This window comes from Cajanus cajan, chromosome 6 (assembly GCF_000230855.2).
Source record: "Cajanus cajan strain Asha chromosome 6, NIPB_CcT2T_4, whole genome shotgun sequence".
In the NCBI taxonomy this organism is placed as follows: Eukaryota; Viridiplantae; Streptophyta; class Magnoliopsida; order Fabales; family Fabaceae; genus Cajanus; species Cajanus cajan.
In genome coordinates, this window is record NC_138522.1 from 52170088 (window position 1) to 52187431 (window position 17344).

General features: G+C 31.3%; 1 protein-coding gene across 2 annotated transcripts; it reads left to right on the top strand.

Annotated features, from left to right (window-relative positions):
• The first annotated feature begins 9398 nt into the window (after positions 1–9398).
• LOC109808485 (uncharacterized) lies at positions 9399–12252 on the top strand. 2 transcript variants are annotated; one of them, XM_020371509.3, is made up of 2 exons: positions 9399–9552; positions 9793–12252. In XM_020371509.3, exon 2 carries the CDS (start codon positions 10307–10309, stop codon positions 11558–11560), a length of 1254 nt encoding a protein of 417 aa, XP_020227098.1. In that variant the 5' UTR covers positions 9399–9552; positions 9793–10306; the 3' UTR covers positions 11561–12252. The 2 variants fall into 2 exon arrangements, with proteins under 2 accessions (XP_020227098.1, XP_020227097.1); XM_020371508.3 differs by having other exon boundaries at positions 9419–9569.
• Positions 12253–17344: the final 5092 nt, after the last annotated feature.

Consider the following 17344-nt stretch of genomic DNA (forward strand, 5'->3'; position numbering starts at 1 on the left):
TGCAATCTTGAAGTTAGGTTAACTGCTATGAGAGTTTCACCACTACCGTTGCACCCTTGATGACTTGATCTCGTGACATGTCATCTCTGTTTCATTTGTCAAATAAGATGAAGACATTGTCACACTCATGCATGTACTCACGGAACCACGATAAAAGTAAGAGTAGGGGTATTAATGATAAGACTAAGATACTAAAAGGTTAAGAAAATTAAGCCTAATACCTTTGAGGTATGGAATTGTTATGAAAAGGTTGGTCTAGTTGATGAGGTGGATAAATGCAAATTCAATGATTGTGAGAAGCTATTTACATGTAAAACTTTTAGGTGTTTCATGACAATACATATATGGTATCAATTAATCATGTTATATATTTTTCATTTTAAAAAATTATATTTAGTTTTTTTTTTAATTATGCCAGTTTAGTCCGATGACCTGACATAGGTCAAGTTGGGCCCAAAAATGACATTCCAAAAAAATATAAGCTAGGTCAGCCTAACTTAAAAAAAAAAACATTTGGCCATTGTAGGTCAAGTTAGGACAGGTCAACTCAACCTATTTGACACCTCTATGTGGTGGTTTGGTGATATCTTGGGAATATCAACGATGTTTAGTACAAGTAAAGGAATATCGTCAACAATTAAAAGGAACAATAATATGATATTCAAGTACTTAAAAGATTGCGTATGGAATATAATCAATTCATGGAGTGACAACCATCTCTCCCAGGCAAGAAGAAAGGTAATGGTGGGAGTAGTATAACAAGCCATTCATGCATACTTCATGAATGTGTTTTTGTTGCCATAGACATTGGTGAAGGAGCTAGAACAAATGGTAACTTCATTTTGGTGGGACATGGACCAAAGAACAGGTAAAGGCATAAGGTGACTAAGGTAGTAGAAACTTGTAATGAAAAAAAAAGCAAGGAGAAATGGAATTTCGTGACATATATGGATTCAATATTGTCATGCTAGGGAAACAAGGTTGGAAGTTAACAACTGACCCTAATGTTATTATAACTAAAGTTCTCAAATCTAAATATTTTCCCAAAGGGTTTTTTTGGAGACAAATGTAGGCCATATCCAAGTTTTACTTGACGTAGAATATGACATTCTTATGTACCAATGAAGGAAAGGTCATAATGGCACATAGGTAATGGAGATTGTGTTTGTATTTGGGACAATTTATGGTTGTAAAAGGAAGAAGGAGTGTATGTATAGTCAACCAACTAGGCAAGAGAGGTGGACCGAGGTGCAAGCACACTTACCAATCAAGATTTGCGTTGTTAGAATCAGGACATAATACTTTGTAGTTGAACAAAAGTGATAGAGTTACGACTCTTAAAATCTCGCTTGTGCACACAAAAAGCCAAGATTGGTTATTTTGGAGGCTTTGTAGGGATGGATTCTATATTGTAAGATCTATTTATCATTATGTTTGTAATGTACTGACATATTATACTAACATATTTGAATGCATCAAGGGTAAGAGGCAACTGAAAGAATATTTGGAGCATGAGGGTACCCCAAAAGGTACGTGTATTTGCATAGCGTGCATGCAAATAGTGTCTACCAACACAGCCACAACTATAAAGTATAGGAGTTTAGTGTGAGAGGGATCTTGAAAATTGTTGGCACCTATTCCTTGGGTGTCTAAAGGTTATGGGTTGTTGGCAACAAGGAAACCTACAAAAGTTTGTCCGGTCATTAATGGTAAAAAATGAGGGCTTTGCTGATTTGTTCTTTGTTGCATGTAAACTGCTTGGAAAGGAAAGGAGTAGCCTATTTGTAATAACATTGTGGAGCATTCAGAGAAGCTAGAATGAGATACATTGGGAAGGGAAATTTCAACCATACCCAAGTGTGCACAAGGACAATAGAGACTTTAAATGACTAAGAGAAAGCAAGAGAGCAAGTGATTGCTCAAGATAATGGAAGGACGTGTAAGCCTTAAGAATCGTGGATACCACCCCTAATGGGAATAATAAAGTGTAACATAGATGTTGCATATTTCTCAAAAAGAATGTAAGATGGGAATTGAAAATTGCATTCATAATGCATAGGAGCTATGACTCAGACACTCACCAGGTGGCATATTAGAACATTTTCGATCCTAGAGGGGAGGCTTTAGTGTTGCTTGAAGTGTTGCAATGGTTACACTCTTTGAACATCCCATTGGCAATAATTGAAACATACCAGAAAAAAGTTGTGAATGGGGTCTATAACACACACCAAGATCACACAAAATTTGGTTTAATACTCATCTAGTATAGGTAGTTGATAAAGGATAGTTCAACCTATGAAATATGTTTTGTAAGGCGAAAAGTCAATTTATTAGCCCATAGATTAGTTAAAGCTTCCAAATCTTTTGTTATTCCCTCTATATTTTTACCAATTTTCCTCCTTATTGCACATTATTTTGTTGAAATACAATAAGTCTATTAACTTAAAAAAAATAATGTGAAATTATTTTACATTAAATTAAAAATAAGTACACGAAAATGTTTTTATCTATTTTTTAGTTTTCTTCTACCAAATTTAAATTGGTTAAAAAAAATTCTTAACAATTATAACATGAGATTTTTTTTTTAAGTTAATGGAAATCATCACATTAGTTATCGATCAAACCAATTGGTATAATCCAATTTTTAAAATAGCAATTAAAATTGAATAGGTTTAATAAAAAAAATTAATTATCTTAAAAAAATCATGAAAAATAATAAATTGAGTACTTATAACTAAAAATAATTATCACAAAATTAAAGAAGGATACCTAATAGAAGTAAATATTAAATAGGTAAAAGAAAATTTAAATTTATCTAACCAAAATAAATGTTGGATAAATTATTATTCTCATTGTTCTCTCTAATTTTATAATGTTTAATTTGGTCATATTATGTTTAAATGGTTAGATTTTGTCTTATAATTTTCAAAATAAATGTTTAATTGGTTTCTTCCATCCAATTTCATTAATATCATTAGTGTCAATTTTAAAAAAATAATATTAGACATTTTTTTAAAAATTAGATGATCAAATTGAATCATTTAAAAATAATAAGACTAAATTCAATCCTAAAAATAAATAGACAAATCAAAGTATAATTTAGTCAATAAATTATCAATAATTAAAAATAACTTTATATTATAATATAAATTACTTATTAAAAATTTAAAATACAATTTCATATTTTTTAAATATCTCTTCATACAAATTTTTAATATAATTTATATTTATAAAATAAACATTTAATATGTACGACTAATAAAACCTAAATATTTAATATGCGTAATGTATGACTAAAAACTGAAATGCTGGTGCATTAAGAACTTAAAATAGGTAATGCATCTATAGTTTTTTTTTATCATTATTTACATTATTTATTAGGAGGAAATGAGAAAATATATATGAGACTAAAATATATTAATTTTTTTAAAAAGGTTTTTTAAGTAATTAATAGATGGAATGATCAAACTAAAAGTGGAGAAAAAAAAGTTATAAAAAGGAGTGACCCTTTATATATATTTGTATAGATTAATTAAAATATACTTCATAAGTTCATATTTTAAAAGCTACTAATTTATGATAAACTAGTATTTTAACTCATACAATGAACATGATAAATATTTTTTATATTATAATTATAATTTGTTAACTTTAATGTTTTTGAACATATAAATTATATTTTAAATTTTATAATAAATATGTTGTATTATAAGATAAGGTTATTTTTTTTATATTTTAATAAAAATATTAAAATAAAAAAAACGACGAGTTGAGAAAAAACTCTACAACATTTTTATCAAATAATAATTTCTAAAACCACTTTTATACAAGATAATTATTCTAATTATATATATATACATATATATGTGCGTGTGTAATGATTTAGTAGGTCACTATACTTATTATAGTTCAATTACTACATAACAAATAAATTAAACAACATTCATCTAAATGAGAATTATCATGCAACAACTATATAGACAATCATGTAATTTATACATGTATATAGCAGTAAATAAACAACTGAAAACAACAAATTCCCTTATAGGGTGACGTACATACCTTATACACATATATAATTTACAACGATTACATATTTGTACACAAAATAAATCTTAGTTGTCGTCAAGCATCTATACAATAATTGTTACACATAGAGTAGCAATATCAAAACCAGGCCACCACTAGTGTGACCCCCCATTAGCCAATCAAACCATCATGCTAATTTTGTTTTATTCTTATACAAAATATGATTATTACAGTTTCAACGACAAAAAATTCACGATAAACTTGTGAAATAGTTCAATATGCACCACAATGCAAAGTATCGTCATAAGCAACTTAAACAACAATAGTCATTTAAACAACACAACTTCAGCTTATCCAATTCACCACATACAACTTACAACATAAAACAACTTAACAACTTTATCTCAACAACGTGTTCATCATAGCAATATACCACAAATGCATCATCACACATATCAACTAAGGAGATCTCTTACAACAAAGATGAACAATTTAAGTGGTAAGACCTTACCGAACTATAATGTTTGACCTATCACAGTCAAGTCAGGTGTAGAGAATTCCAGGCCTTTCAAATAACCTATTTAACAACTTAATTTATTTCTCAAGTTTTGCCACTTAAACTGTAAAGCCTAGTACTCATGTCAAGGTATATCAACTTGAGTATGAGCCTACTATGACGTTAGCTTGCAACATTGATCCTCCTATGAAAAGCCTACCAATTTCCCTCCAAATACTAAGCCTGTATACTCAGTTATGGATTAAGTTTTTGATCTTGTACTTTACTCAGTTAGTTGCTTTATACATACATGCCCCAACCTAGCCCATATATGAATTTCACATAAAATTTAGAAAAGACAACTTAAAACAATTATCAATTTAGAAGTCAACTTACTTATTAAAGGATTCCAATTGGGCTCACGGAGCACCACAACTCATATTTACACAATGAGGTATTCTAATTTCTAAAACATCTATCACTTTCATTTAGTTTTATGTATTTTAACAAAGACATGTATCTTCACCACATGTCTAACAGCTTAACAACTCAATCAATTATAACATCATACAATTATATAACATCATCATTTGTCAACATACAACTTAAAACATCATCTTACAACTTAATTAGCTTCTTCAATACTCATCATAGACAACTTTAAACATGCATGTCTCAACTTTGCCCATGTACAAATTTCACATAAAACCTAGAAGAAACAACTACCAATTTAGAAACCAACTTACTTATTGAGGAGTTCTCAATTGGGTTTGCAAAACACCACAACTTAAATCCACACAATAAGATATTTTAATTTCTAAAACACCTTTCACTTTCATTTGGTTTTTATGTATCTCAACAAAGATATGTATCTTTACCACATGTCTAATAGCTCAACAACTCAATCAACTATAACATCATACAATTATATAACATCATCGTTTGTCAAGATACAACTTAAAACATCAACATCTTACAACTTAATCAGCTTCATCAATACTCGTCATAGACAACTTTAAACATCATCGTATACCATCATTCAAATAAACAATTCATCATACTTTAACATGTAACAACTTAGAACATCATGCTTCATTTCAACATATCACACCTAACACCACTCTTTGTGCGCTTGACACTATCAAGACAGGGGAGCTTTCTGTCTCCCCCACGCCCGAAGTTAATTCACCTATAGAGAACTTTTGAGTCTCTCGTGCTTAGCATGACAAAATCCACACCCAGCTTCACTTAGGTAGAGAGTTTCTACTTAACTGATGTTCGACGTCACTCTACTTGTGCTCGACATCATTTAGGTAGTGATCCACTAACTTTATCACCTTAGGCACCATGCCTCTAGAGCTCAACATCACCAAGTTAAAGAATTCTCAAGTTTTCACACCTAATGTCACTTGTTCCACACCTAGCATGACTAAGTTAGAGGATTCCTCACTTATCAACGCTCAACAGTACCAATCTCACACTCGACTCAATCAGAACAGAAAGCCCCCTAACTCAAGTTATGCTTAGCGTAATGAAGGCGCCCTTGGTGCGATGCTTGTTTATACACATAGTAGAACCATCAAATGTTTCAAAACCTACAATTCAACCAACCTATACAACATGCAAACCAACATACCACATATATGCACCATAAACAACACCAAACCAACCCAAAACAACACATGCAAACATCCAAAATCAGAATCATTTTTTTTCTTCTTACAAGTACTTATTGTGAAGTTTACCAAACAGAGTGATGACATTTAGAATTTTTAAGAGCACCTTCAAGAGCACTTTTCCAACTACACTTAGATTCATAATTTTCACCACTCTAATCATGCAATAATGAATTTAGGTAGCAAAAATAATAATTATGCAACATCACAATACAATTCACAAAGTTTCCCTTACTTCAACTCCAAGCACAAGAGAATAAGGAGGAAAAGGAAGAACTTTGGACCATCGTACAACTTCCACCAACTAAGATTCTCCGCTACTAGCCTTGAATCTTCAACTTAGCTGAGCATTTCAATTGAAAAAAGGAAAAAAAAATGAAGGATTTCCGGTGAAAAAAGGATGAAGAAAGACCTAGCTAGGTTCTAGAAAGTTTGTTTATAACTTTTATCTATGATTTCTTAAAACTTGTTGGGATTCTCATCTTAAGAAAAATCATATATACTATTCATAATGTTGAACCAACTTAACTCTGTCTGAAATTATATTAGAGACAACTTAACTCTTAAGAGTCTTTTAACTTTAAAGCATTAAAACAATAGCTGGATAATATAATCATATATCAAATACAATTGATTTTTAACATCTAAAATAGTATTTCAATATATATATATATATATGTATATATATATATATATATATATTTATTAGAGCTGTCAAAATGGGCTCAGCCCGGTGAGCCAACCCGGCCCACCACGGGTTCGAGCCGGGTTGGGCTAAATTTTTTTTGCAAATTTCAGTGTGGGCCAATTTTAAACCCGGCCCACTAACAACCCGGCTCACCCGGGTTCAACCCGTGGTGAGCCGGGCTGACCCGGGTTCAACCTGTGGTGAGCCGGGCTGACCCACCAGCCCATAAAAAAAAAAAAAAAAAACTTCTGCTATTGGGTTGGGCCAAATAAAACTTCATAGACCATCATAGGTTCTCAATTTTATGTATTTTTTCTTCAAATTATGTAATTAGTGTAGGAATTTATTTACTTTTCTCTAGAAAAGCTTATGTGCATACTATTTTTGCAGGATTAGGCATTAAATTTGATTACATTTTTTTAAATTAGGTGATTTTTTCAAATTAGGTGAGCCAACCCGTTTAGCCCACCAACCCGTGGTGGGCCGGGCCGAGCTCAATTTTTTCCAGCTCACCAATAAACGAGCCGGGTTGGGTTGGCCCACCAAAGGCTCAACCCGTGGTGGGCCGGGCCGGGCCGGGCCGGGTTACCCGTTTTGACAGCTCTAATATTTATATATATTATAGTATAATTTATTTTAAAATATTTTGTTTATTATGATTGTTAATTATATGAAATACGCATTTATTTAAAAATATATTATAAGCGGATTAGAACTCTAAATATAAAATGATATTTCTATTTGTATACTATTTTTTTCATCATACAACAATGTCAACGGTAAAATTTAGAACTTTTGACCCGATTATTTACATTTTCTATCGTTAAACTGACAATATTTTAGTATATTTATTGTATAAAATAAAGAACTTTTATTAGAACTAAAATTTATAATAAAAATATGGCTTAATTGCATATAAAAATATGGCTTAATTGCATTTTTGATCCCTTAAGTATAACAATTGTGCAATTTTGGTCCCCAAAATTTTAATTGAGTAATTTTAGTCCTTAAAAAATTGTAATTGTGTGATTTTAGTCCCTCAATTTTTAATTGAACAACTTTAATCCCTCAAATATCATAATTATGCGATTTTAGTCTTTTCTATTAAAAATTTAATAATTTTAAAATTTATATATATATAATGTTTTAAAATTATACAATTTTTTACTTATTTAAGTTAACGTATATTATAATTTTTTGTTAATGTATCAAATGATATATATTTATTATTACTAAATAAATAAAATTTATATATTATTAATATTTTAATATTACTGATAAATTAATATCAATAATATTTTTAGTATATTTATAGATAAATTAATATTTTGATAAATATAGCTTAGTATATGTTAATATACTTTTACAAAAATACAAATATATAAGATAAAATATATATTTGTAAATAATATACTTATATTTTTGTAAAAGTATATTAATATATAATAATTTATATTTATCAAATTATTAGTTTATATATAAATATACTAACAATATTATTGATATTAATTTATCAGTAATATTATAAAAATAAAAATATATAAATTTTATTTATTTAATAATAATAAATATATATCATTTAATATAATAATAAAAATTATAATATACGTTAACTTGAATAGATAAATAATTATATAATTTTAAAACATTGTATGTATATATATTAAAATTATTAAATTTTTAATGAAAGAAACTAAAATGATACAATTATAATATTTGAGGGACTAAAATTGTTCAATTAAAAATTGAAAGATCAAAATCGCACAATTGTAATCTTTAAGGGACTAAAATTACCCAATTAAAACTTTAGATATCAAAATTGCACAATTACAATACTTGAGGAATAAAAAATGTAATTAAGCCTAAAAATATTCTTAAATATAAACTGTATTATATTTAAATATTTTTAACATACAAATTATATTTTTAAAATTATAATAAATAATTTATATTGTGATATAAAATATAATATACATATAAAGTAATATATAATTTTTTTTACAATGTAAAGTTTATTTTTGATAGCTAAAAAAATCATAAAAACATTATCATTAAAAATATTAAAATATTCAAACATAAGAAGTTAAAAAATCTTAAAATAGCATCATTAAAAAAATACATAAAAACATTACGAATGATATTTTTTTAAAGGAATTATTGATAACTTTTTAAATGTTAAAATATAAGAAATAAAAAGGTTAAAAAAGCTTAAAATATTATCATTAACAAAATACACAAAAACATTATCATTAAAGAATATTATTAAAAAACTATTACCCAAAATAATTAATCAAATTTTTATAAAAACAGAAGATTTGACTACGGATCGAAGAAAAACTGATTTTAGATATCAATTATACTCTAATATAAAATAAATATAAGATATATGTGTTTTTTTAATAATTTTTTTAATAAAGAAGACCCGGTACGATTGCGAGAAAAAAAAAAGAAAAAAAGAAAAAAAGAAAGGATATATCAGGGATCGAGTTACGAAGAGCAAAACTCAATATAAAATTAAAATCACCAACAAATAGAAATTAAAAAAAAATAAAATCAAGAGGAAAAAAAAAAGGAAGAGAGAGAGAGGCAAAGGCGAAGTTTGGAAGATTGAAACCCAGTGAGTGAGGTTCGAGATTTGTGAGCAATTCGTGAACTTTGCGAAGGTCAGAGTTCAATCAATGTATTAGTCCTTTCTTTTTCCCCCAAAACACTTACTCTTTATTCTTCTTCATTCTGCTTCATTCCATTGCAATTTTGAATTTTTCGTTTCTTCGATTTCGGTTCTTTTTTCCCCCTTTTGTCGCACCTCAAGTTTTGATCTCTTCCCCTCTACTTCGAATTTCGGAATTTGAAGTTTGAAGGTGTATAATTCGGTGTAACAATGAGGTTTTAAATTGGTGCAGTGGTGTAATGTTCGCTTCGCGCTGTTCAAAGCGACAATGGCGTTTCGGACCGGGTTTGGTGATTCCAACTTAGGGTTTTGATGTGCCATTCAATTTAATGAATTTGAGTTTGATTTGCGGAAATTCGTGCTCGGAGTTGGGGAGTTCCGTAGCGGTTTGATCTCTAGGGTTTTGGGGTCGGGAAGATGGGATTTCGCTATGCATTGTGTGTTCTGTTTGGTTGCTGAATTTGTGTTCTTTTGGGCGTAAGGGTAACCCTGTTTTTGTGCAGAATTGCAAGTTTTACTGTGGGTTACTCTGTCATTAGTATCGCTCATGCATCTGGTTGTTGATATATGCACGGATTGTAGTTAGCCGATTTGGAAATTGGAATAAGCTGATATGGGGGAGGGGAAGTTTGGTGTTCTCTGGAAGCGGAAATAGCTGCAATTTGGGTCAAATTGAGGCTTCTGGTGGGTGGGTTGCTGTTTTTTTTTTTATTTGTTTGGCGTTGTATGAATCTGTCTCGTGAGAAATGCAACCCCATCAGAGCTCAAGAATTGATTTGGGTGAATTGAGAGCACAGATTGTAAAGAAGCTTGGAGCGGATAAGTCGAAGCGGTACTTTTATTACTTGAACAGGTTTTTGAGTCAGAAGCTAAGCAAGACTGAGTTTGATAAGTTGTGTTTTCGAGTGCTTGGTAGGGAGAATCTTCCGTTGCATAACCATTTCATAAAGTCAATTTTGAAGAATGCCTGCCAAGCCAAGACCCCGCCACCAATCCATCCATCAGGTCCCCTGAAGTCTGGAGAACATGCTTCAGATATATCTCCTGGTAGAGAAGATGGACACGAACAGAGCGTTGCCAGCTTCCAAAATCAGAATTCCAAAGCGCCCTTTTGGTCAAATGGAGTTTTACCAGCATCCCCTAAGGTTAGGTCTGGAATACGCGATTGGAAGCTAAGAGATAGACCAAGCCCCCTTGGACCAAATGGGAAGGTTGACTCTGTTTCTCACCAATCCATGGGGACAGAAGACTGTGACAGTAAGGTTGATATGGAAAATGGAATTCATACACCATGTGATTATCAGAGACCAATGCAGCATCTTCAAGCTGTTGCTGAACTACCTGAGAATGAAAGGGGAGATGCTGTTCGGCGACCTGCAGAAAAACCAAGAATACATGGGAAAGGGCCAGCTGAAATGTCAATCGTTGAAGATGGGGAAGAAGTGGATCAGTTAAAACGCCTAGGTTTCTCTAGAAGTCCCTTGATAGCACCACTGGGGATTCCTTATTGCTCAGCAAGTGTAGGGGGAGCTCGCAAAGCATTGCCAGTGAGTAGTGTGGGTGATTTTGAAAATTGTTGTGACAGTGGTAGGTTGTCTGATACAGATACACTGCGGAGGCGCATGGAGCAGATTGCTGCAGTACAAGGTCTTGGAGCTGTTTCTATGGAATGTGCCAATATGTTGAATAACATGTTGGATGTGTACTTGAAACGGTTGATAAGGTCTTGTGTTGAATTAGTTGGAGCTAGATCTACAAATGAGGTGAGGAAGCCACCTGTTCCCAAACAGCAGATGCAGGGTAAGGTCATCAATGGCATGTGGGCAAATAATCATATACACATGCCTGGTGGGTCAGCAGAGTCTGTTCCTGAACACAGACCACCATGCTCAGTTTCTTTGCATGATTTTAAGGTTGCCATGGAACTAAATCCACGGCAACTTGGAGAAGATTGGCCACTGCTGTTGGAGAAAATATCCATGCTATCATTTGAGGAATAACATCTTTATGAAAATTTGTTTTTTTATGCAAAAGGTCTTTTAGTTCTGATGGCTCAGCAATGATTGGTGATCAGTGGTTCTGTTCTCTGTGCCAGTATGAACCAGATGTTGACAAATAGATACTTCTAGCCCTTTCAAGATGAAACATTGGTTTTGATCTTCAAATTGTCTTATCTCTGTATTCTCTGCTATTTGTAGGGCTTGGATAGGGGAGAGATTTATTTAACTGCAACCAAGGGTACTATCAAACGAAACCCAGGATTGGTTGCACTGTTGTATGTTTTTAGCATTCATGTTGGCTGTATTTGCCATTACTAGAGATCTCAACGGTTTTGTTTGCAATACAGCCAATGAGAAAGAAAACTAAGAAAGTTTTGCAGGGATACTGTCGTGTAGCTGGGATCAAGGAGTTATGACTTGTATAAGTGCTGCAGGGTTGCTCTGTATGTATTTTTAAAATCTGAGGATTGATTGAAATTCAATATCAATAACACATTAACATCTAAAATTTCCTGGTCATTTTAGTTTTATTTTATGGTTCAACTCCTTGATTCCAAATCCACCAATCCCTAAGAAATGCTTTTGTTTTCTAGTTTTGTGTAGATTTGTAACACACTACCTTTTTAGTGCAAATTAATTTGGTGACTGTAATTGTTATTTTCAAAATTTCAATAAAATGTGAGATTTATAAATCTTGACATATCTCCTTTTCATCGATTTAATGTTCAGAGTCGTTTTCTATTTCATGAATGCCTATTGAGGTGTCCAATCCATTTGATATTTCATTAGTTTTATTATCTCAGTTTTATTCTGTGAATGAAAAGGGGTCGTATTTTCTCCACGTATTAGTTGATCATTAACCAGTTTGATGAGTTTGTTTAAAATTTGGCTGATGAAAGTTGCTAGTACATTTTATATATTGCAATCATAATGGCAACTCTCCACCCTGTATCCGAAGGGGAAGCCTTTGGTGTCATTGTCGCTGCAACTCTCCACCATGCTCGCTGAAACCAACAAACCCTTCCAATGTTGCTGCTTGCATGTACGGGTAAGGGCCCTTCGTAAACCCTGGTAGCACTGCCAGCAACAAACCAAGCCGGACCCTGAACCACAACCCCACATTCTGTAGCATCCACATGGGAATGAGCATGGAGGTCCTGAAGCATAGTGACGTGAAGCATGAATTGTTGAGTTGGAGGCTGGCGCCAGAATTGGAGAAGGATAGCTGTTGCAGTTGAGGTTGCTGAAGTCAGTGCAACCAAGGTGGTTGCAACAATGGCTAGTGAAGATGACGGAGATGGGTTGGAGAAGGTGAAATCTGTGGAGTGTGGGATATGATGAGAAGAGTCCAGTATAAGATTATTCAATATAGATTAATCTAGCGACTATTGTTTGATGATACATTTTCAACTGATGTTTCTTCTGTTCTTGCATCGAACACATATGACACATGGGTGGCTAATTGTGTATTTTAATTGGTTTTTTGTTGTATGCCTGTTGTTTCCATAATTTATATTTATAGAAACTGAGCTTCAAGTGTAATTGGCCAGTGGCAATAATCTATAGTATGGTGCAAAATATGCTACCCATATCAGGCTAAATTATGGAAACTGATTTAATCTCAATGCCAACGAGTAATGACCCTTGAAGTTTCCTTGTTTATTAATAATGCTTGAATATTTAGGAATTTTTTATCCTATGCTATCCTTTGGGTTGGAACAAGATGATACTGGAAGATTTGTGTTTATCTACTGACTTGGTATATTTATTGTCTAGAATATTGAGGTTGAATTTTATTTGCACTTTTTCTTATATATTTGATGGCCGTGCATGATCTGAGTTGCTGCTGTGCATGGCATCTTGTCATTTTTCTGCAGATGCAACCAAGTTTTGGAGTTTCTTTTAAGATTCAGGTAACTGGTAGAAGATGACGTTACGTTGGTTTGGGAAGATTTACATATAACATATGCCTGGCCTTTAAAAAACTGCAAATAGCCACTTCCAGCTACTCTGTAATTTTCTGTTGAGTGTCAACACCTCAGTTTAAGGTTTATAAACAGAAATTGGAAGGATACAGGAGTGGCCATCTGCAACTTTATCAAAATTCAGATAATGATTTCCAAAAGGCTAAAGTTGAAGCGGGTAGTCGTGTACTTCGTATTTTTCAAAGACTGAAGTGTGCTATTCTGCTGTGTATTTGTTACTTGTTGACTTGTTACGAATATTTATATCGATTACCTGAATAAGGTGATGTGCGCTCTCTGTATAAAGTGGAACAAACACACTGTTCAGACTTGGCTGATTCTAGGTCTATTCTGTAGGTTTTCAAGTGAGTACTTGCATAATGATGTTTAGTGTTAGATTCGTGAAAATTAAGAATGCCCGTGCTGAAGAGGGGTAAAGGGGAAATACTTGATGCTTTTGACTGTTTTTCTCTCAGATCTCTATTTTTCGCTGTGCATATCTGAAGACTCTAGTAGCTTGGAGAAACTTGGTTAAGAATACACACATTTTCAAAATGGTCGTCCAATTGATTTGAAATTTATTTCTTTTAGAACTGCCATCTATTCATCAAGTTCATTGTATTGAAAAATTAGATTTATCTGCTAGATTTTGCTCTAATTGTGGGTGATATTTATTTTTTATTTTGTCACTCAATTATAAAAGATTGAGTAGTTCATTGGCAGTTGGGTAAAATTTGGAGGTCCTATCAATGTATGTCTGGATGAAACGTAAAAGCAAGATGAACGAAAACATGCAATGCCATGCCTTAAGTCTCCTAAATTATGGTGATCCTGAGTTTAACCAGTAGATGACTGCTATTATAAATGTTTTCAGTCTTTTCTATTAGTATCTTTATTTAAATATTAAATATAGTAGCCATTTAAATAACATTTGTCGGTTATCGCATTTTAGTTATCTGTTGAAATTGAGACTGACAGTTTAATGCTGCTGGTTTAAAGTCTGGTGACTGGGCATTATTTCTCTCATTTATTTTTTATGATTGCATTTTCCTTGTTGAATTTAGCAAACATACCAACACCTATGCTGCCAAAAAATGCAATCTTTTGAGCAACAGAACTTTTTGTACTGTTCCCACTTCCCAGTACATTTCTATTCGGACTTCCCAGTACATTTCTATTCGGTTGCTCATGTATGGTATTAATTTGAAGATTATGTCACCAGTGCAACAAGGAGGTTTTGCACTTTTACTCCTTCACAACCAACAACCAGTGGCAGGAAATGGAAGCTATAACCTTGACATGAATACTGTGTTTGGTTCTACATTATCCTTGCAATTTTTATGTCAACCAAAAATTAAGAGATTTTTTTTAGTTCATTAAATGTCTCTCAACCGATTATGACAGACTACGTTAAGTAATAACGATTTTGTTCGGAAGTGAATAGTAGATGGATGTATGACTTGAATCAACGTGTATCCAACCAGGTGCTTTGAAATTGTAGTTTGTGACTTGGTGATGATTTTTTTTTAATTTTGTCAGAAATTAGTCTCCCTCAAAGTTTTATCTGTATTAAAATTATCTGTCACATAATTTTTTTTATTTATTAAATTTGAGACTCGAACTCAAGATTTTAAAATTAAGGACTAACTCTAACACTGATTAGATCAATCAAAGTTAGTGTGTAAGTTGATAATGATGCATATCCCTTATGAATTTATGATTGTATAATTTTTGGAGTGGTTAAATGATTTTTTTTAATCTTAAAACCTGTCATTTTCACCATCTGATACTTTTTAAACGAATAAACAAATTTGAAATCTATTTTCTTCGTCCTTGAGAACTTGAAAAACATGTCACTACAGCTTTTTGTGATGCATATGAATGAATGATTGAAACGTGAGATTTCTTTATAGGACATAAACATCATGTAATATTGTTGACATACATCTTAATTCTTAAATATCAAACAGATGTGTTCTCATGACCTTCATCACTTTGTTAATACATAGAGAGAAAGGACCTAGGCTACCTTTTATTTACTAGCTTTGCAATATTGGATTTTGTCGTGTGTATCGTGTGTGTTCTTTTGATTTTCAGAGTGAGCAATACCCAATATTGTAGATTAATAGTAGAAAATAAAAGATAAATAAAAATAATTTTCAATTGTTATAAAGAATTTTCTTCTAATCAATGTTCCCATTGATTAAAGAATCAATAATTATTGAAAATTATAATAAAAATATACTGATAACATTTCTTAAAAAAAAAATACAACTAATTCTCTGACTAGTATCTTTAGAGTATGTATATATGCTACATCAAAGTATATAGTAATTTTTTTTTCAACAAAAATTTCACCTTACTTTTAACATGCTAAACCAAAGATGTTTTTGAAGAGATACTTCAATGATGAATCTTTTATTTTCTTAGATCTAAAACATGACGCTGCTTCTTTACACAAATTATTGTTGTGCATCATTCTTTAGTCCTATGAGAAGGTACATATTTATTTTCTCATTCCAAAGTTGTCAAGTATACTTTCTACCGAATGTCTAACATGGAGACATGATTAATTTCCCCAATAATAGACAACATAGTTGACCATAGATGTATTTATTTAATGTTTTATTATGTTTATTTTATTTATATTTTTATATTTTATTTTTAACTAATGATGAAATATACAATAAGATATTAGATTATTTTGAATTTATTTTAAAAAATGACAATGTTAATACAATTCTGTTTAAATAAAAAAGGTCGTTAACATGCAGAAATTTAGTAATGCGTTGACAATTAAATATGTTAATCGCATATTTTCGTATGTTAGCATTTTGGTCTCACACAATAGTTTGTGACAGCTCAAACAGAATGAGAATATGACCATACAAGCATCATACAAATTTTGGATTTTGCACACAAGTGCACACTGTATAGAATTCAATAGTTTGCAACCAATTTGAGATTTTCAAATGTTATGATCTTCAACAACAAATTGCAATTGTTCTTATATCTCGGGTCTAAGGTTAAAATGCTACTATATAATCTTTGACGTGCTTTGTATGCTTACAGGTTACAGCAATGAATTTGGGACACTATTTTGCCTTGTATACTTGCAACCTCATTTTAGATGTATTGCCGTGAAGAATATTTATTTTTAATTCATCTTCGAAATCGATAAGAGTGATTGCAGGGAGGTGAATGTGGAAATTAAGATGTTAGAGATAAAAATTTCGTATTTGTTTGAATTATAGTTAAAAAATTAATTTAAATTTAGAATTTATTTATAACAACTTGAAAAAAAATAGACATTATAACTTTTCATTCAACTTAAGTTTGCCTGTAATTTACATTTACCAAAATAGAAAAAATTTGTCAAATATGTAAGTATTACATTCAAAATTAGTTAATTAAGATTACAAACTTCAAACATATAATCAAACATAATCTAAAATGTTAATTCAATGAGCATTAAGGTGCTTTGAGGAGTAATTTGCTAGGTAAAGAGTTAAGGTACATGCATAATTTTTCAATTTTGTAAATTTCTTTTTGAATTTAAAAACGTGACATGTTTATTTACCATTAGATAAGTAATCCCTATTTTTTTTCCAAGTACTACCCTTTATTCTTGGTTAAAGAAAAAGTAAGAATGATAACAACTTTAAATTTTGGCTAGAATTTTAAAATATTTATTTAAAACTACATCTAAAGTTTTTTTTTTTTTTAATTAGGTGATAATTAAAGAAGCAACATCTATAACTTACCCACTATTCCTAAATATCAGGTATTGAAGAGCAGCAAACACCTCACTCGTAATAAA